General features: G+C 44.6%; 2 protein-coding genes across 3 annotated transcripts in view; both read left to right on the top strand.

The window, feature by feature from the left end:
- Positions 1–3,775, top strand: part of LOC118216823 (serine/threonine-protein kinase/endoribonuclease IRE1-like) — a gene marked incomplete at its 3' end in the record, with an annotated part of 28,151 nt that extends 24,376 nt beyond the window's left edge. Inside the window, exons 18-22 of the mRNA XM_035398355.1 lie at positions 1,347–1,494; positions 2,393–2,520; positions 2,959–3,082; positions 3,278–3,345; positions 3,527–3,775. Of these exons, the coding sequence (XP_035254246.1) occupies positions 1,347–1,494; positions 2,393–2,520; positions 2,959–3,082; positions 3,278–3,345; positions 3,527–3,775 (717 nt within the window). The remainder of the gene's footprint in view (positions 1–1,346; positions 1,495–2,392; positions 2,521–2,958; positions 3,083–3,277; positions 3,346–3,526) is intronic.
- A 3,277-nt stretch (positions 3,776–7,052) lies between these two features.
- LOC118220918 (sterile alpha motif domain-containing protein 9-like) lies at positions 7,053–13,799 on the top strand. Of its 2 annotated transcripts, none has more exons than XM_035405376.1 (3): positions 7,053–7,091; positions 8,303–8,380; positions 8,533–13,799. In XM_035405376.1, exons 2-3 carry the CDS (start codon positions 8,377–8,379, stop codon positions 13,101–13,103), a joined length of 4,575 nt encoding a protein of 1,524 aa, XP_035261267.1. In that variant the 5' UTR covers positions 7,053–7,091; positions 8,303–8,376; the 3' UTR covers positions 13,104–13,799. The 2 variants fall into 2 exon arrangements, with proteins under 2 accessions (XP_035261267.1, XP_035261268.1); XM_035405377.1 differs by lacking the exon at positions 7,053–7,091 and adding an exon at positions 7,294–7,411.
- Positions 13,800–20,000: the final 6,201 nt, after the last annotated feature.

The following is a 20,000-nucleotide window of genomic DNA, read 5'->3' as shown; positions in this document are numbered from 1 at the left end:
GTCATGAAAAACCTGGAAAAGTCATTGAAATTTAAAATGCAATTTCCAGGCCCTGGAAAAGTTATTGAAAATAATATTTTTTGAAAAGTAATGGAAATATAGCTAAAGTTGCATAAAATATAATTACTAATTAATCCTATCATAAAAATAGTATGTATAGTAATAAAACGTAAATTGGCACGTAACCTTCGCGGTATTTTGGTGGTGTGAGAAGTTAATTCGGTCTGGCTCCGTCTATTTACTGGCACGCCCAACAGGCACGCTTCTGCTAATGTAGCAGTTAGTAAACGTAGGCCCTACTGTGCCGACAATATGCCAGGGAAGTAATAATAATTCAATAATATATTAGGGCTCGAAATTAACTTTTTAACTTGGTAGCACTGGTGCTCCCAACTTCAAAAAGTTAGGAGCACCCACCAAAATGTAAGGAGCACCAACAATATGCAATAGTTTTTTTTATTGATAAAAAACGACAATATAACAGTACGGTTTACAAGTAACAGTTAAACTGTCACGCCTAAAATGTGTCGACTCTTCAAGGAATTGCGTGTTATGCATTCAAACGTCAAGGCGCTTCTCGTCACATTAATACCGCTAATTAAATCAACCACCAGTAGCTGTTTCAACCGGGTTGCTACACAAAACACTACGTTAACGTTTCAAAAAAAATGTTCGCTTCAAGTTTTCAGCTTTCAATAACGCTAATAAATTGAACATAAACTTTTGTCTTCAGGTAACATTAGTTAACTCGTTAGCTCTCTGTGTCGCGTGACAGTGGAGTGCAGCGAAAGGGAGTGATTGAAGGCTAATATTAACCAGTTAAATCAGCATTAAAGGTAAGAATGTCAAGCTCACGATTGGTTAGAAGGGTCACCGTCATCTCACCAGGCACATACTGACTGTACTAACTAGCGAATGTACAGAGAAAGAGACGTTCGACTGGAAAAAGAAAAAAGAAAAAGGTCGCACCACAACAATTATTTGCACTCGCACAAATGCTCCCAATTATATTTCGAGGTCGCACAGATTAAATTTCGGGAGCATATGCGACCAAAATGGTCGCAATTTCGAGCCCTGTTTGAGACATTGACAAAAATGTTAAACTATATGTATCTAAGTGTGTCTGTCTGGTGTTTATTTATAGAGAGGCACCATATGTTTCAGATGCAGACCTAATTTTACTTAGTGTTACAATAAATAATTTTAAATCGTCCCGCTGAGATGAAGTCATTTGTTTTGGTCATGGAAATTCAGTTAAAGGTTGTGGAGAAGTCATTGGTGAAAAAGTGTATGAACCCTGAACAGTAACAGCATTGAGATGAACTGAACCCCCTGTGCTCGTGCAGACGTGCGCCGTGGACATCTTCTCCGCGGGCTGCGTGTTTTACTACGTGGTGTCGCAAGGCCGCCACCCCTTCGGCAAGTCCCTGCAGCGGCAGGCCAACATCCTCCTGGGCGCCTACAGCCTGGAGCACCTTCAGACGGACCGGCACGGTGAGGTCACTTCTTCATTTCTCACAGTCTAATTTTTTTGCTTCCTGTACCCTGGCATGAGTTGAGTAGTGTATGTAGTACTGCGTGATAAATCATATAGACCAGGGATCATCAACTCTGGCCCTCGATTCCAAATCCAGCCCCTGGTTTTCTTTTCTCCCGGGTAATTAGTGCTACTGATTGGCCGGACTGTCTTCACACCCGACTCCCAGGCAAAGGGAGGGTGGAAAACCAGCAGTTCTCGGCCCTCGAGGACCGTGAGTTGCTGATCCCTGATATAGACGGTATCAAAGGTTTTTTTTTTTTTTTTTTTTTTTTTAAGTGTAATAACAGTCGTTCTGTTTGCTTTCTTTCATCTTTTTATTTATTTTCATGATACCTGATGCGGTAGCAAAATTCCTAACTTCACAGGCCTGGTAAAAAAAAAAATGCTTCTGGGAAGAAAGAAAACCACCACTGATATCTGTTGGGTGTTTATAAGGCAGCCAATCAGCTGCAAGGTCATACAGCTTCTGTCCAATCGTGTGTGTTGCCTTGCTGCTGATTGCCTGTCTAACACTCCGTGGATATAACCGGTTATGTTCTCTCCGGGAAGTGTGTCACGTGACCTCTGACCTCTGAAGTTTGGGTGTTTACTACCACGTCAGGCACGATTAAGGAAGAAAGATGGATGAAAGCCGACAGGGCCGCGTTCATTCACTTAAGAGAGCGATGACCATCGGTCCGCCAGCGAGGTTTCCCACGCAGCCCTCTGGGAGTATGTGGTGAATCGCAGCGCGTGTAGTCCGCTGAACTGCATTTCTGAATTCTCACCCTTTCACTCGTTGGGGATGACGGCGAGTGAGCGGCGTCCCCTCCGTGGTTAGTGATGCTGATCATTGGGCTCTCTTCTGCGCAGAAGGCATCGTGGCCACAGACCTGATTCTGCAGATGCTGAGCATGGAGCCCCAGAAGAGGCCGTCTGCAGAGAGCGTGCTCAAGCACCCCTTTTTCTGGGGCCTGGAGAAGCAGCTGCAGTTCTTCCAGGTCTGTCTCTCTCTCCCTCACCCCCTCTCTCTCTCTCTTTCTCCCCCTATCTCTCCCTCTCTCTCTCTCCCTCTATCTCTCTCTCTCGCTCTCCCTCTCTCTATCCCTCTCTCCTCCTCTCCCCCTCTCTCTCCTTCTCTCCTTATCTCTCTCTCTCCCCCCCTCCTTCTCCCATCTCTCTCCCCATCCCCTCTCCCTCTCTCTCCTTTTCTATCTCTCTCCCTCCCTCTCTCCCTTTCCTTTTCTCTCTTTCTCTCTCTCTCCTTCTCCTTCCTCCTCTCCCTCTCTCTCTATCTCTCTCTCTCTTCCTCTCCCTCTTTCTCTCTCTCTCTCCCTCCCCCTCTCTCTCCCTCCCTCTCTCTCTCACACACAGTGGATATGCTGCCCTGTGGGGCTTTGTTTATCCGACTCATTTCGGGTGCCGTGCGTTCCCCGCAGGACGTGAGCGACCGGATAGAGAAGGAGCCGCTGGACGGACCAATCATCCGACAGCTGGAGAGAGGGGGGCGGGCGGTGGTGCAGGGGGACTGGAGGGAGAACATCACCGTCCCCTTACAGACAGGTAGGCGTTGGTGTCATTAATGCTGGCTAAGCAGCTCTGTGGCACTGCGGTCACGCCCTGCGCGCTACCTGTGCTCCACTGTGCAGTCCTGATATTACTAGATCATATTCTGAATTACATTTTTCATGCATATTCTTCCGTATTTGTCAATGACTTTCAGTGATCTGTTTTTTTTTTTTTGTTCTTCCCCGGCAGATCTGCGCAAGTTCCGTTCGTATAAAGGCGGATCGGTCCGAGACCTGCTCCGAGCCATGAGGAATAAGGCAAGCTTCTATGTGCTGACTGCAGCGGCCTTTGTGGTCACGATTAGAGTTTTGACCTGAGCGTTCTCATTGGTGGCGAGCTTCCTCTTTCCGCCCCATGTGAAGGTCGATGTGTGCGTGTCTGTGCTCTGTGGGGCGGGCCGTGTCGAGCGGTGCTCTGATGCCGTTTCCCTCCCTGCAGAAGCACCACTACCGGGAGCTGCCGGCCGCCGTGCAGGAGACGCTGGGCTCCATCCCCGACGGCTTCGTGTGCTACTTCACCTCCCGCTTCCCCCACCTGCTGCAGCACACCTACCGGGCCATGCACACCTGCGCGCACGAGCGGCTCTTCCTGCCTTACTACCACTACAGAGGGACCCCCGTGCAAACCCCGCCCCCGCCCGTACAGACCCCGCCCCCTCCTGCACAAACCCCGCCCCTGCCCGTACAGACCCCGCCCCCTCCTGCACAAACCCCGCCCCCTACTACACAAACCCCGCCCCTGCCCATACAGACCCCTCCCCCTCCTGCACAAACCCCGCCCCATCCCGCACAAACCCTGCCCCCTCCTACACATGCCCCAGCCCCTTCCGCACAGCCCCCGCCTCCTTCTGCACAAACCCCGCCCCCTCCTGCACAAACCCTGCCCCCTTCTGCACTAACCCCGCCCCCTCCTGCACAAATCCCGCCCCCTCCCACACAAACCCTGCCCCCTTCCACACAAAACTCGCCCCCTCCTGCACAAACCGTGCTCCTACCTGCTCCTGCACAAACCCTGCCCCCTCCTGCAGAGCCCCCGCCCCCTTCCGTACAAACCACGCCCCCTCCTACACAAATCCAGCCTCCACCCACACAAACCCCGCCCCCTCCTACACAAAGCCAGCCTCCACCCACACAAATCCAGCCTCCACCCACACAAACCCCGCCCCCTCCTACACAAAGCCAGCCTCCACCCACACAAATCCAGCCTCCACCCACACAAGCCCCGCCCCCTCCTACACAAAGCCAGCCTCCACCCACACAAACCCCACCCCCTCCTACACAAATCCAGCCTCCCCACACACAAATCCATTCCCCCCCACCAGATCCCGCGCAGTTCAAACTGCCAGAGGAGCCCCCGCACATGGACTCCGTGTGAGAGACGGACATGTTTGTGTGTGGGGGGGGCGGGGGGGTGTCGGTTGGGCTTGGCTTTGCAACTTCTTGCCTTAAGAGGTGAACACATTCCAGGGCTGGCCGTCCTCCACCGTGCTGGTGAGAGAAGAGCCTGCAGTGCTCGGACCTCACCACCGGAGGGCGCCTCACCCTTCCCAAGTGCCTTTGCTGCGTGCTAAACGGCTCTCCGTGGAGCCGGAGAAACGACCCTCAGGCCCAGGGCGGTTGGAGCGGTCTGTCTGTGCGGGGGGGGGCCCCGTGCTTTCAGTGCCTCTCCCATGGGACTGTGCGTACGTCTCATATTTCAAACGTTTCGTATTTTTTGGCTAACTCACTGTAAACCCACTCACCTGCCCGCCCCCCCCCAAAAAAAATTGTGGTGGCGCCCGAGGTGTCCTAAACTTCGCTTCAGCAAACAGCCGCAGCCGTTCTGTGCAGTTTTAAGTGTTTTTCTCGGTGAAGCCGTGGAGCGTTCTGGGCATGCCGTAGCGTTTGATTCTGATTTAAAAGGATCGTCGGCTGTGGCCGGAGTTCCTTATACCCTCCAGTTACACTGCTTTTGCATCCACCTACGGAAACTCCAGTGGCAGTCCTTGCCCGTCCGCATGGAACATAACTTTGAACCGGCCTTCAACATGAGGAATTTTATGGTACAGGGAGTGTTTGTGAAAGGTTTAAATTCCAAAGGTTGCTAATTTATTATTGGGTAACTGTTGTTTTGTTAGTTTTTTTTTTTTTTTTCTTTTGTTTTGTTTTTGTTTTTGTTTTTTAGATTTTGGGCAGATGTAATGATCCTCCCTCCCGTGAGGTTTTATCAGTTGTCTATACAGCTCGTGTGTGGCACCATGTGACATGGCTTCGGGAGATTCAACATCACGGTTGATAATCATAAAAGCACAGTTTATTAGTGCAAACTGATGGCAGGCTTCCGGGCTTGTAGTGTTTAAAGGCACGTATCTACTGCTGCTATGAGGCAAGTGCATAATGAAGTGCCACATCTTCGCCTCAGTAGGTAAATAGTAGGTTAAAATTATTTTTAAAGGGATTTACAGTATATAAAATTTAAGTATACAATGAACATCTTTGCTGTAAGCTGTGCTTGTAGCAAACGGATAGACCTCACTGTGAAATACATGTGCAGGGGTATTCTGCTGAAATATAGAGTATGAAAAAAAGTGAATATGAAAGTGTGTGAATATGAAATTTAAGTGTGAAGTGTACTGCTTTGTGTGTTTGTTTGATTCTGCCCCATACAAGAAAGATATCATGTCTGATGGTGTTTTAAAACATTATGCCAAACGTGTATTATCTCTTGGCTGTTTTTTGACCTTTCCAACGTTTTTTTTTCTTAAATCTGTATAGTAATGGCCTTGTTTTATGTCAAAACTGTAATTATCTCTGGGGCCAGGGTGTGCTGTTTGTTTTTCATTCCCAGTCTGCAGGTCACCATAACGACGAAGGTGTATTAATGTATTGATGTGTCGTTTTCACACCCAGGATTCACACTGCCATCCAGAAAGGAAATACTTGAACATGATACTTCAGGAAGAATTTTACTCCTTTTTGGTGTCTGCTATTAGAAGCAGTTTTCCACTGAATGATTTTATTCAATGAAACGCAAAGAAAAAAAAATTGAGTTGGATAGCGGACGGGGTGGTGGGTGGGGGGGGGGGGGGGGGATTGGGGGTGCATTAACAAATCACGGTATAGCATCTAATGTATATTTTGTATTAAAGAGGAAGAGATTTTCAAATGTCTTTTTTGCTAATTATTTTGTAATGGATTTCATTTTTTCAATTTTGCTTTTCAAATGGTATTAGAAGCTCTCAGATGTTTTTAGCGGTGTTATTTTTTTTCCCTCTCACATCTTTGCTTATAGATGTTTACTTTTTTACGCTCCCCGAAATATAACATGCAAACTGCTGAGATCCAAAATAAATGAGCAAACTCTTTGTTTAAATCCATGTGTTTTCAAACTTCTTTTAATTAAAATTTTATAGGATCATGATATTTGTTGTGCTTGTACAATTGCTAACCTTACATGTTTTGTGTGACGTAGTTCGACAATCTAGGTACCGAGGTGTAGCTATCAATACTGATTGGATATTGGATATTCTTTCTCAGGATCACAGGATCAACCTCAGGATCGCGTGTTACAAGCAGGATTTTGGTGATACTCAGCTTCTGCGGTAGCCTAGCTGTGAAACAGACCACAACAACGTAATGACGTAGGCCACAGTAGCTGCACTGCATACGCATACTGCAGAAATTTAAAGGCATTTAAAATGCAACATCTGGTGAAACAGATTTATTTCCATAGCCGTGCATCATCCACTGATCGGACCCAGACATCAATTGCATTTTTTTCAAAAAGGACATCGAAGATAGCTATCGCAAACCAGGGTGTGTCTTCTGTTCTGACATTTATTAAAGTACGGTTCAAAGCAGGACGTGCTGCAACCACCCACGGACTCTGGTCAGGCTTCAGTTGAAAGGGCGCGGTCGGGCTGAACTTTTCTGGGAAAGGTGTGTGTCTCAAGAAATCGAAGTATACCGCATACTAGACCACAGACATTTCTGGCCTAAAGTCGCGACGCTAGAAGAAATCTCCGGTTCGTGTTTTTTTTTTTTTTTTTTTTTTGCTTGATTCAAGATTGTTTCTGTTTTTATGCCTACTGAGATAAAGGATGTCACTGCGATTACTATTAAATTGTCGAATGCTGATATTCTCTTGGAGTTTTAAACAAAAATGAAAAACAATGACCTTGTCTGTCCTAATGTCTTAGATTTCCGGTGAACTTGGCAACTTTAGTTTATTAGAAGTGGCCAGCTCTTAGCATCGGCTAATAATTGCTACTTATGCTATGTTTTTTCTGCGGCATTAGAAAAATTAGCATGTAGGCTACTCCAGGTCGACGTTTCCCATAACAAGGTGAGTAAAATCTGTTAACAGTTTGTGCGGTTCTGGTATAGACGATGCTAATGTTGGCTCCCGATTGTCTTTTACATTTATTTGATTCCAGCCGTGGAAAATTAGCCTGCACTTTATAAACCAGAGTCTATTTTACAGTAGGTTATCATTCGGATGTGGTGTTATACAAATTAAATTAAGCATTATTTGTGTAGCCTACAACATGCTACAGCCTACTGGGGAAACGCTAGTAGGCCTAGTCTAATTAGGTTTGACGACGATTTTTTCCAACAAGAGACATGCCAGGAGGATTTTTTCCGTTGTACAGATTTTAAGTGTAGATGTTTAACCAAGCTTTTACCAAGTGCAGATTAGCGTGACCGACGTTGGGTGCATATCGGACTGTGCTTTCAAAACGCTGCGACACGCGGGCTCTGGTCGGGCTCCGGCTGAAAAGAATGTGGGAATCAGTGGGATCAAGCGGGTCGGGCAGGGATCCCTAATGAAAATTCCAGCTGGGATTCTAAGATGGTTTAAGATGTGTTTTCAACACTTCTAGCTGGTCTGTGGCTGGTCAAAGCTAGTCTCCAGGTGGACAAAGCTGGTTAAGCTAGTAGAGTAGGCTGGTGGTAAAACTGGTGGACCAGAAGTGTCAAAAACGCATCTTAAACCAGCTGCGTTAAACTGGAATTTTCAGCAGGGCGTGTCAAGCTCTGCCCATCAGTGACGAGTGCTGGTGTTCTGGTTAACCCTTAACATCGGCTAAAACCTGCTACTTGGCGCGTTTATAAACTTATCTTATGCCATGTTTACTTTGCAAAATTCGAAAAATCAACATGTAAGCTACACACACATACCCCTGATGAAATGGCCTCATAAATATCATGCAAATAATGTTTTTTTTCTCTACAGATTGATGGAGCTCTGTACATGAAACTTTGTCCTGTGTTCTGCCTCCGAAAGATAACACCAGCACTCTCTTCACAATGAGTAAGTGTGGAAAATGTCATTGCATTACAATTACCCTGCTTTTTCTATAGTTCCTATTGGACTTTAGGGTAATTTCATAAATAATAAATGCTGCCCAAACAAGCTAATTTTCACAATGTTTAAAAAAGCGTTTTTGTGTTTTTATTACAAAGCGGAAGAACGTAACTGCCAACCAATTGAAGAATGGAAGGAATGTGATGTCAGCTCCTGGTTAAAGTCAATAAGAGTGAATGAGAACTTCATTGAGAAAATGAAAGAGGAGGAAGTTGATGGACAAGTTCTCCTGGAACTAACACAAAGCTATCTGACAGAACAAATTGGAATGAAATCAGGGAAGGCTCACGTGATCATCCAAAAAAGAAATAAGCTAGTAGAGTCTTTACGAGTCCAGGAACCTCAAAAAGCCCTGGAAAAGAAACAAGGTAGAGATCAGAAGAAGCAGCAAACGGTAGACAAACAGGACACTGATGCTGGAGCAACCCAAGTCCCTACCGGTGCAGAGTCACAAAGTCAGGAACAGTCAGTGAGTGTGCTATCCACGAAGAGGGACTGTAAACCACGGCCCATAGGCGAGAAGGGTTCCGAATTTACATACTTGCAACACAGTGTACTGCAGCCTGAATCTGGTGTTTCTGACCTTATCACACCTTGTCATGAATACAAATCATTCGCCACAGCAGCTACATTATCCCGTGAAAGGCTGCAGGCCAAGTTTGCTAGAGAGGTTTTTAAATTTGGCTCTGCGTGCATGAATATGCGATCAAATGGTACCATACATTTTGGGGTGATGGACAGTAAAGGTAACAGTGGCCATGTGCATGGTGAGGTGATAGGTGTTCCTGTGAAGGAGAAAGACATGTACATTGATGCATTTGATCACATAGAAAGAAGTTTTTCAAAGCTGATTAGTGAACATGTGCGAATGTGCATCCGCGAACCAGAGTTCATAAAGGTTGCAAACTGCACTGAACATTATGTCATAGAAGTTGACATCGTGCCTGAAGTAAGCATTGTGAGAAACAAAGTTTACCCTGTCCGTCTACCAAATTTTACGGAAACGTCTAAAAAGGTTGAGTTTGAAAAGGAAACAATCTATCAGAGAAAAGGGGCTAATACAGAACCAGTTAGTGAGCAGAATATGTTCTACCAGCGTGTGAAAGACAGAGATGCAATGAGAGAAAAGGCTGAACAGTCTTATCTATTCGGCACACCTGATGTCTTGCAAGACCTTGGAAGGAAATTGAAGATGTTAGTGACTGGTGGAAAAAAAGTCATAGACAAAGACCAGTGGTACATTCTTGTTACAAACAAATTTGAAAGGGAGCATTTGAGTTGCATTGACTTCTTGGTGAATATGAAGATATTCTGTGTCTTTGACTTTGACCCTGATTCTAAACGGTCTGGATTCTGCAATAAATACCTTGATCATCATGCTGCAAACCTGCATTTCCTGCAGAGTTACACAATTCCTAGTGAGATGACCATCAGTGCATTTGAAAACCATCTGCAATTGTTTGAACAGGCAAGCTGGATTTTTTGCAACGGACGAAATGGCTACCGGGGAAATGAACCTCCCTGTGATGAAATGACCTGGATCCAAATGAAAAAGACTCTTCTGAAGGAGGCAGTGTCAGTGATCTGTAAACGAATTCTTCCCCGGGGCACCTTTTTGGTGATTTTTCTTCTCACTTCACCAGTGGAACTCCCAATGGTTCACACTTTCTATGAGTTCTATGCGGAGATGCAAGGCCATGGAGACATCATTTGCATTTCAGAATCTGAAGAGAATCACAGCAGATGGACAGGCTATGCGCAGGTGTCTTGCAGTCAAGAGACTGTAAACAATAAGAGTGTTGCAGGGATGAAAATGAGCCACGTGAATGCCACAATACAAAGCATTCAGCCTCACATTGTGAATTCCAGGCATTTACCTACCCACGGTAATGCATTGTGTCTGCTTGAAACCGCTGAAGAAGAAAGGATGTCTTCCTTAGAGATCCTGGGTGTGGATCAGTGTGACAACTCCTCAAGTGTCTTCGAAGATGCTAAAGAGAGAGAAAATGTTGAAAAGCAGTTTTACAGTGGTAAAGTGCGCTGGATTAATTTTTGGCTTGCAGAAAATAAATTTGTTGGAGAATTTATCCAAAGGGACACATATAAAGAAGTTTCAAAAGTTCTGAATGACGCTCCCAGATGGAGTAGGGACCAAAGACCTGTCAACAACATCAATATATACCACGAACCAGGAAGTGGTGGGAGCACGGTTGCACGACATGTACTGTGGAACAACAGAAAAAGTCTAAGATGCGCGGTTGTAAAGCCATCATTCCCAGTGACAGTTGTTGCAGAGCATGCTGTAAAACTGCGTGAATATGAGGAAAAAGGCCCACAGAAATGTCTTCCTGTACTCCTCCTGGTGGAAGACTATGAGAAGGACTATCTAGACAGCCTGAGGAATGAATTGGAAGTTGCCATGAAAGCCAAGAAAATCAGTCAAGGAACACTGTGTTTTGTACTTCTGAGCTGTCGACAGTCATGTGTCCCAGAAAAAATGTGCAAGGAGTCACCTTTACAGAACTTTGCCGTGATTCACAAATTATCCCCTGATGAGAAGATACAATTTGCACGGAAAATGATTGAACTTGAAGAACAGCATCCACCAGACCACCTCTTGATATTTGTGTTGATGAGTAAAGAATTTGAGCGGACGTACATTACCAAATTTGTCACTGATTTGCTGAAAGGCATTGACCACTCTTCTGTCGTTACTCGCCTTATTCTCTTTGTGGCTTTACTCAACACACACGTTCAAAACTCCTATCTCTCTCAGTCTCATTGTGAGGCTCTCTTGCATCTAAAGAAAACACCTGAAGCTGAGAGAAAATGCAGTGATAGATTCAGAAGACACTTGTTTGAGTCATCATTAAGTGAACAAGCCAAACTTCTTTTCATACGCTTGAGAAATGAGAAGACACGCATCAGTTTTATACGGATGATTAATCCATTAGTCGCTGAAGAAGTTCTCCACCAGCTGTTAGGGAGTGATGAGCAGCAGAGCAGTGTAGCCATAGACCTCCTCCAAGAAGATGTGCTTTTTGAAAACAGTTTTGGAAAAGAAGATTATCACAGATTTTTGCGGGATCTTTGCATGAGGCGCACCAAGATTAGTAGAGGTGATCAGTGTGACAGTTTATTTTCCCCTCTCATCGATCACATTCGGAAGACTGAAACCACAGAGAAGGCGGTTAAAGTTCTGGAGGAAGCCTACTCGCGTTTTGGTGATGATGCCTTTTTTGCTCAGCAACTTGCACGACTGCATTACACAGAAGAAAAGTTCGAAAAAGCCAAGTACTGGGCAGAGGTAGCAGAAAAAAAGAAGCCCAACAATTCTTTTATCTTAGACACAAAAGGCCAGGTGTACAAGAGATGGTTCAATTCCAAATGCAAATTGCTCGAAAGCGAGAATGTTACCGCTGAAAACACTGTGGATGCAATTGCAATGGCACTAGAAGCAATGAAGTGCTTCAGGGAAAGTGAGGCAGCAGCCAACAAGGAACAAGGAACCATGAACAATTCAGGCTACTTTTCAGAAGTTGACCTAGCATTTGATTTTTTGGAGCTAATTTTCCTCGTGTTTCCAAAAGGAGAGAAAGGCCGTTCTGAGTGTCTGCAGTACCTGCTCACAGAGCACATTCCAGAGGCAGTGAAATATCCCTGGATAAATTTCCACAGCCAACTGAAAAACATTCACAAAAACATGTGGGATGCCATTAAAAGTATATCAGAAGACCTGACTTATTTCCAGACTGGCACCACTTCAGACGATGAATCACACTGTTCTGAAATTAAGGTAAACAATCCAATAAAGTGGCTAGCAAAAAGATCATCCTGTTATGGTAAACTTTTTGGAGGGGTACCATTGGATGAACTTAACGAAGATATCAAGATGCACCTGGAAATTTGTAGACTTGGTGGTGGTAACATGTCTGCAATCTTTTCCCTCTTGTCTAAAAAGAACCATGCTCAGTTAGAACAGATCATTGCTGTTTGTTCTGGGGAAAAGCGTATAACAGAAATCGTCACATACATAGCCTCCCAGATTGCCTTAGGTTGTCTTTCTGCAACTTCTTCCAAGCTTGCAACACTTCAAGACCTTCAGGATCTTAGCCAGCAGTTCCGAAAAGAGAGAGGTAAATTTTTGCCTGATGCTCTTTTTTTGCAAACGCTGCTGTTCTGGCCTGAAGATGATGACAACAAGGAAGACAGAGATGCCAAATATGAAATCGTCATGGCAGCTGTGGATGGTCTCAAAAAAAGCTACTGCAAGAAAATGAAAGCTGTACCTCAAAAAGAAAAGAGAATTTTTACTCACTTCTTTCTGGGCAAAGGAAAAGGACTGAGTAAGATTGTTCACAAGAGCAAGATGGAAATGCTCAACAAACTTCTCTCAATGTCAGAGAGGAGAATGAAATGGCTCAGTGGAGATGTGTGGAAAATGCCAGAGCTTGAATCAATGCTGAAACGTGTTCAAGGTTGGACAAAAGATGGCAGAGTCTACATTGAGGGCTCTCAAAAGAAGCCGTTCATGATACATGCTCTGAATTCAGATTCAATCCCTTATGAGAATGAGGATGTTGAGTTTTACCTGGGTTTTACTTTCGAAGGACCAGTTGCTAATGGCATTACAATCAGCAGGAGCAACAAGGTGCCTGAGAAACAATAAAGACCAGTGAGCTGGGCCCTGAATGTGCCTTAAGATGTCCAGTTCTTTGGGTAAAATTCATTAAGCTCATGCAAGAGTGAACCCTAGTCAGTCTAACACCTGCAGCCTGCCAACACTAGTAGTATGCTCGCTGTGCAATATTACCATACTGCTCGCCTGCATTTCACATGAGAGCACATGCTAGTCTGCAAATGGAACAGTGTCGCTGGCCTATAACTTTTAAGGTGTATTCCAGTTTGGATGAAAAAACTGGGGTTATAAACAGGATCTAAAGGAATATTTTAATATTTCTGCTGTAGAGCAAAGTCACGGTCTTTGGAAAGTGTAATATTTAGGACTCATTCTTCAAGTTTTGTCAATTCCTTCCTTCACTCTTGATTTTGTGTTAATTTCATTGTTAAAATTTTTAAAGTTGTTTTACTGATTTGTGATTTTCGGACTATTTTCATGTTACTGTGTGATAATTGTTAACCTTAACCTTGAAATGCACTTTTTGTACGTCGCTTTGGATAAAAGCATCTGCCAAATGAATGTAATGTAATGAAATGAAATGAAATGGTTACAGCCATAGATTTTGTTGTGTTTTCCAAATCACTTGCACATGCTTAAAGATGCAGTATGTAAGTTTGGAGAAATGAGAAAGAGAGAGCTAGATTTTGAAAAAAAAAAAAAAAAAACATTCCACCCCTCCCCTCAGCTCTCCTTCCGAAGCCTTCCTAACCCTAACGCTAACCCTCCCTCTTAACACATGCACGCCGGCAGAGACCATAGCTGCTGCCGTTTGTCCCATGATCTTGGTACAATGATCTTGGCTTTCATGAACTGTATGTCTCCATGTCCAATTCAGTGTAAAATATAGTTTTGAAGCTTTTAAAACATAAGATGACGTGGTAGTACCGGAGTTTTGCGTCGTTTGGAGGTCTGGCTTCAGCATTAGCTCTCTGCAGTAAAGTTACCTCTGCTCTGCTCTTATCTGTGTAGCGCCGCCATCCCTGTCTGCTGTGGCAGCAAATGTGAACACACGACAGGTCTGACCGGCAGGCAGGGCAGAGAACTGCCCGATTGTTTGTTAGGGTACAGGCACGGTGAAATTTTGAGTGGCTCATTTCAGAGCAGGCAGAGAGACCTGGTTTTTTTCATAGACCTTTTAGTTCGTTGATATCTTTTGGGATGTGTAGGAAATTTAACAAAATATTAACAGAAGTGTTCGAAAACAAACTTACGTACTGCACTTTTAACTGACTTTATTTTATTTTAATATAATTGTAACCGTGTGTCTGCGAATATTATAACTACACATTTACGTTATTTTCGGAAATGAGCAAACTTTCAAACACGTTTCACAAACTTAGCATTTTTATGAAACTAAGTGAGTAAGTGAGCATTGCATTTGGTGTCTGATGTTCTGTATTGTATATAACAATTCTAATTATATTTCTTTGAGTTGTACTGAAGCCAGTTTGGACAGTTACCTTGTTTTACCATAGTTGTGTGACTCAGTTATATTTGATCACAGACCTTTTTAATTGCTTGACGAAGATTAATTTTATAATCATGAATCAACATCCAACAATGCAAGGAGTGGCAGAGGTGGACATTCCTGAACAAAATCATATCAGCAGGTGTCCCTTTTAGAGTAATTTATGAAATTCTGTTAGCTAATAATGTTTAAAATTAATTCAACTAGAAATATTTTCTGGAAAAACTGATAAAATAAGTTAGATTTAAATGTATTTGTATTTTTGTAGAATAAGTTAGATTTAAATGTATTTGTATTTTTGTAGATTTACTGTTTTGACATGAACATTTGGTGTGCAAAACATTGCAAGAATGTTTCTGTGTGTTATTATCCCTGTGGTTGCTTGTTTGTATTGTATTGTATTGTACCGCTTAAAGCAGTCCCATAATAGTCTCTGTGAACCATGTTATTGAGCATCAGGTTATACTGGTTCGATGGTGGTGTCATAATAATCCTTAATATCACATTCTCTCACACACACACAAACACACATGCACACACACACACACACACACAGCTGACCTGATGAAAAATTCTCAGCAAAAAAACAATAATTTTTCTGTATACTTTCATCCACCACCAATGGAAAAAAAACATGCCTACATTTACCTAAAATGTATTTGTATTTTTACAATAAACAATTCCTTTGCATCCTCCTTTGTGTCTAAAATCTGTTTTGCATTAATGGTAAATGGACTTCATTTATATAGCGCTTTTATCCAAAGCGCTTTACAATTGATGCCTCTCATTCGCCAGAGCAGTTAGGGGTTAGGTGTCTTGCTCAAGGACACTTTGATGCCCAGGGCGGGTTTGAACTGGCAACCCTCCGACTGCCAGACAATCGGTCTTACCTCCTGAACTATGTCGCCCATGGCATTAGAATCGAATCGATTGCCTCTGACTTCAGGCAAACGTTAGGCTTTTGACAATAGCCCCAATGACAGTTTTAGGGCATGCAAAGAGACTGAGTGCTAAGCTTACTTCCTCTCTACACAGATATAATCACAGCAAACCATACTACCCAACAGAAAGACTTGCTATGGAAGTTGTAAAGAAACTTATAGGACTTCCTTTTTAAGGTTCCCGTCTGAAGAAGGTAGGCAAGATCAGCCAAAATCATGAAAACCAGCCCCAGACCAAGGGGGGTCCAGGTACTTTTTGTCACATAATGTATGTTTGGGTTGAGAAAAAACATTGCCCTTTAATTTATTGGTTTGCAGGAACATAACCGTTGCCTTCTTCCTGGTGTAAACATTACCTCTGTTAAGATTTAACCAATTTTCAAAGTGTCTCTTATACCGTAGGTTAATCAATCCAGAAACACAGTATGTAAATGGACTGGCTTGTAACAACTATGAAATTAATGGTCAGTTTCACTGACTGATTGCCCTACGTCTTTGGCCAGACGTTTTAACTGTAGCAGGAGGCCCTGAGTATGAGGTCAACACGGGCAGCTTGTGGATGCTGGGGAAGGACCAGCAACAGCTGCAGTTCTAATATTGCCAGCAGAGGGCAATACTGAGCCATTACCAGAATCACCGGGCTTACAACCCAACATTCGCATCCTGCGTAAATCCATGACTATGACAATGCCAGTGGGGTTTTTTCCCCCTGGAAATGTGAACCTTGCACTGGATTAATTTTTCCCGCTGTTCAAAGTTTTTGTGAAAGTTCCGGATTTTATATTAGCTAGACATGCATTCCCCAAAGTATTACATTATTATATTATATCCTCACGTCTGTAGATACGGTGTAGATAATTTCAGTTGTACTTGCAACACAGCTGATTCAAAAAAAATAAGGGTATTACCCAAAATGTCTGTCAGTACACTTTGTTACTATGTAATGTCAATTAATGAAATTGAAAAAGTGAAATTTTTCCCTATAAAAAGTCGGAAAAACAATTGCCGGTAAGAAGTGTGGAAATTCCTGAAGGAATCAGCTTTGCTTAGAACTCTTCATTTAGGTCATCGCAGTGGGAATCCTGCTGCACAGCAAAACCGGCCTGCTCAAATTACAGGAGACAAACGAGGTCGAGCACACGTGACTGCTGTAAACAGGGTGCTGCGTTTGATTTCTCTTTGTGTCGTCCTCCACCTTGTGCGGTGCCCCATCGACAGCGTCAGGCCCTTTGTTGTGGCTTTGAAAGAGGTGGGTGGGGAAACTCCGGCTCCGGTCCGTCCATAGAATCGCACTCTTTCGCCTGCTTTTCAACAACAACAAAAAAAACCACTTATAAAAGCAATAATTCTCCTCCCCCCGCATTCAAAATGTTCAGTCCAAGGAGACTTTGTGACGGCAAGTCCCAACAGTGGATATCGATGCACGCTCTTTTTTGTACACCAGATCCCTTGGCTGAAATATCTGCCCATGGCTTGTCCTATCACTCCTATGCCGACGACACGCAACTCTTCCTCTCCTTCTCCCCATCGGACACACAGGTCCCCGCCCGCATCTCCGCTTGCCTGAGGGACATACAGAGCTGGATGGACAATCACCACCTGAAGCTCAACCCGGGAAAGACGGAGCTAATCTTTATTCCTGCTCTATCCTCTCCCCTCCTCGACTTTTCCATTTCCCTAGGGGACACCTTAGTGACATCATCACCCTGTGCCAAGAATCTCGGAGTGGTGATGGACAACAGGCTGTCCCTCTCCAAGAACATCGTAGCAGTAAGCCGGGCATGCAGATTTTTCCTGTATAACATCTGCAGAATCCGCCCCTTTCTCACCACCTACTCAACCCAGCTCCTGGTCCAAGCAATGGTTCTATCCCGCCTGGACTACTGCAACTCTCTTCTGGCTGGACTACCGGCATCTGCCACCAGACCCCTGCAACTCATCCAGAATGCTGCGGCTCATCTGGTCTTCAACCTCCCCAGACACTCCCACGTCACTCCCTTGCTCACTACCCTCCACTGGCTGCCTGTTATAGCTTGCATCAAATTTAAAACATTGGTCCTAGCATACCAGACAGTCAAGGGATCAGCCCCAGCATACCTCCACCAGATATTCAAACCCTACATGCCAGCCAGATCCCTCCGTTCTGCTACCTCAGGACGCCTAGCACCTCCCCCTCTTCGCACCTGCACTTCCAGAACACATCTCCTGTCTGTTCTGGCCCCACGATGGTGGAATGACCTCCCTGTGGAGGTCAGAACAGCTGAGACACTGACCCATTTCAAACGACGACTGAAGACTCACCTCTTCAGGCTGCACCTCTCCCCATCCCTCCCTACCCCCCTGTAAATGACTGTAAGCTTAGGGTTGTAACTAGGCAGCTGTTTCATAGGTGACTTAGGTGCATTAACTGTCTTAACTACTGCTTGTATTTTTTCCATAGACTGCGTTGTTGCCGTTCTCGTTGTTTAGTGTTAATCAGTTTAACCTTCAGGGTCCAAGTTGAACTATGCGGTTCTTCCCTGCACTTGGACCGGTACTTCTCTCTAGGGGTTTTGTCATACTTGTTCCTGGTTATGGTTATACACTTTGTTGTACGTCGCTCTGGAGCGTCGGCCAAATGCCTGTAATGTAATGTAATGTAATGCTCTCCATTGTTGGCACTTTTGCCTTGTTCCCTGAACTTGATCATGTTTAACCTTTTTTGGAGCTGTAATGAGAGTCTAGGGCCACCCAAAGGGAGAGAGCCGTATGATGCAGAGCACTCTATCGGGTTCCCCTCGGCAACGCAGCAGCCCCTCAGCTGGAAGCCCTTGGGGATCAACAGGTTCTCCACGGGGACCACGAAGAGCACAATCTCCGGAAAGATTCATCACGCCATACCCAATGCTTTTGGGTTACCGCGCTGTCTACTTTATTGCGTGTAATTTGTAACTGTCTGATGTGACCCACTTGTCCTTGTTGTAATGCCATCCTGTTTAATTTTTCTGTGAGATATGCGCAGTTTTGATGAGTTTCGTGTGACCGTGTCGGTCTGTATTAAAACTGAGTTGATTTCCATGCAGTGCTGAAAGCTGGGCAGACATTAAACTCAAACCTAAACTGAACTGAACTGATGTCACCCTCCCCTCCTGTCTCTCTCTTTCTCTCTCTGTCGCTCTCTCTCTCTCCCCCTATCTCTCTCTCTCTCTCTCCAGCCCTATCTCTCTCTCTTTCTCTCTCTGTCGCTCTCTCTCTCTCTCCCTCCCTCTCCCTCCCTCTCCCTATCTCTCTCTCTCTCTCCAGCCCTATCTCTCTCTCTCTCTCTCTCTCTCTCGCTACAGAGTAGTGTGACTGTCTGCGAACCGAGTTCCCTAACCACCATACCACACCGTCATCCATTTTAGGTTACACCTTTGTACGTAAAATGGCTTTCCACATGTCGCAGTGCAGTTTCTCTTGCTACAGGTATTTCACAAGCCCAATGAGTGAGCTGCAATCAGTCAGTTGTCACATAATGGATGCACTGTAGACTGGGTGTGCAACACCTGCAAATGCCCTCAGGGTGCTGGTGACAAATGCACTCTTTGAAAAGCCATCATGGTTGACTTACCTTGTCTTGCCACCATCACCATCAAAGCCCCTCTAATGCTTTGAACTGAAGTCTGTAGGAGTTCTGTTTTGTATTCCTTATGAAAACATCCTCTTGAAAAAGCTGCTTTAAGCATTTTGTTAAATAATGCATTGTCATTGTTTTTTATCATTCCTGTTACTATGTTACAGTTACCGTGAACAACACTTATGCTTCATTTATACTCCGTGCTTCTTACATGATTTCAACTGTACTTTAAAAAAAATTCACTGTAATGATATCATGTTTCATATTGGGTATGGATTCATTTTACCACCAAGGCCACCAAGACATTTAACAGTATATGTTTGGTTGAGGGATATGGTCTTGAAAAATGTCATGTGGCCATTGTCATTTTACCACAAATGTCATTTTCTACTTTGTCACCCTTGATAGGAGTTTGGCACATCAATCAATCAATCCATCAAATTTTATTTGTATAGCGTATTTTACAGCAGATGTCACAATACGCTTTGCAGACAACCCTGGCCTAAACCCCCACAGGAGCAAGCCTAAGGCAACAGTGGCAAGGAAAAACTCCCTGTGGCAGATGGGAAAAAACCTTGGAAGGAACCAAGCTCAAGGGGGAAACCCATCCTCCTCTGGTCGGCTCAGGGTGCTGCCTGGTGAGCAGTATGTCAGCCAGTTTTATAAGATTTGTGATGTGGCTCAGATGATGGGTGGGGCCGGGTGGCGGTGATGGGGAACAGCAGGTGGTGACAGATGTGGGCAGGGTGGAGGCAATGACGAAGGAGGGGCTGGACCGCAGAGGTGGGGGAGACCAGACGACTGTCGAAGCACTCTCGAGGGTTGGGGCAAGAGCCCTGCCGGCAGCGTTGGGAAGAGGGTAGAAACGGCAATTAGGGAAT

Source organism: Anguilla anguilla, chromosome 2 (assembly GCF_013347855.1).
Source record: "Anguilla anguilla isolate fAngAng1 chromosome 2, fAngAng1.pri, whole genome shotgun sequence".
Taxonomy (NCBI): Eukaryota; Metazoa; Chordata; class Actinopteri; order Anguilliformes; family Anguillidae; genus Anguilla; species Anguilla anguilla.
The sequence above is the reverse complement of the archived record's forward strand: the minus strand, read 5'-3'. Positions and strand labels throughout refer to the sequence as shown.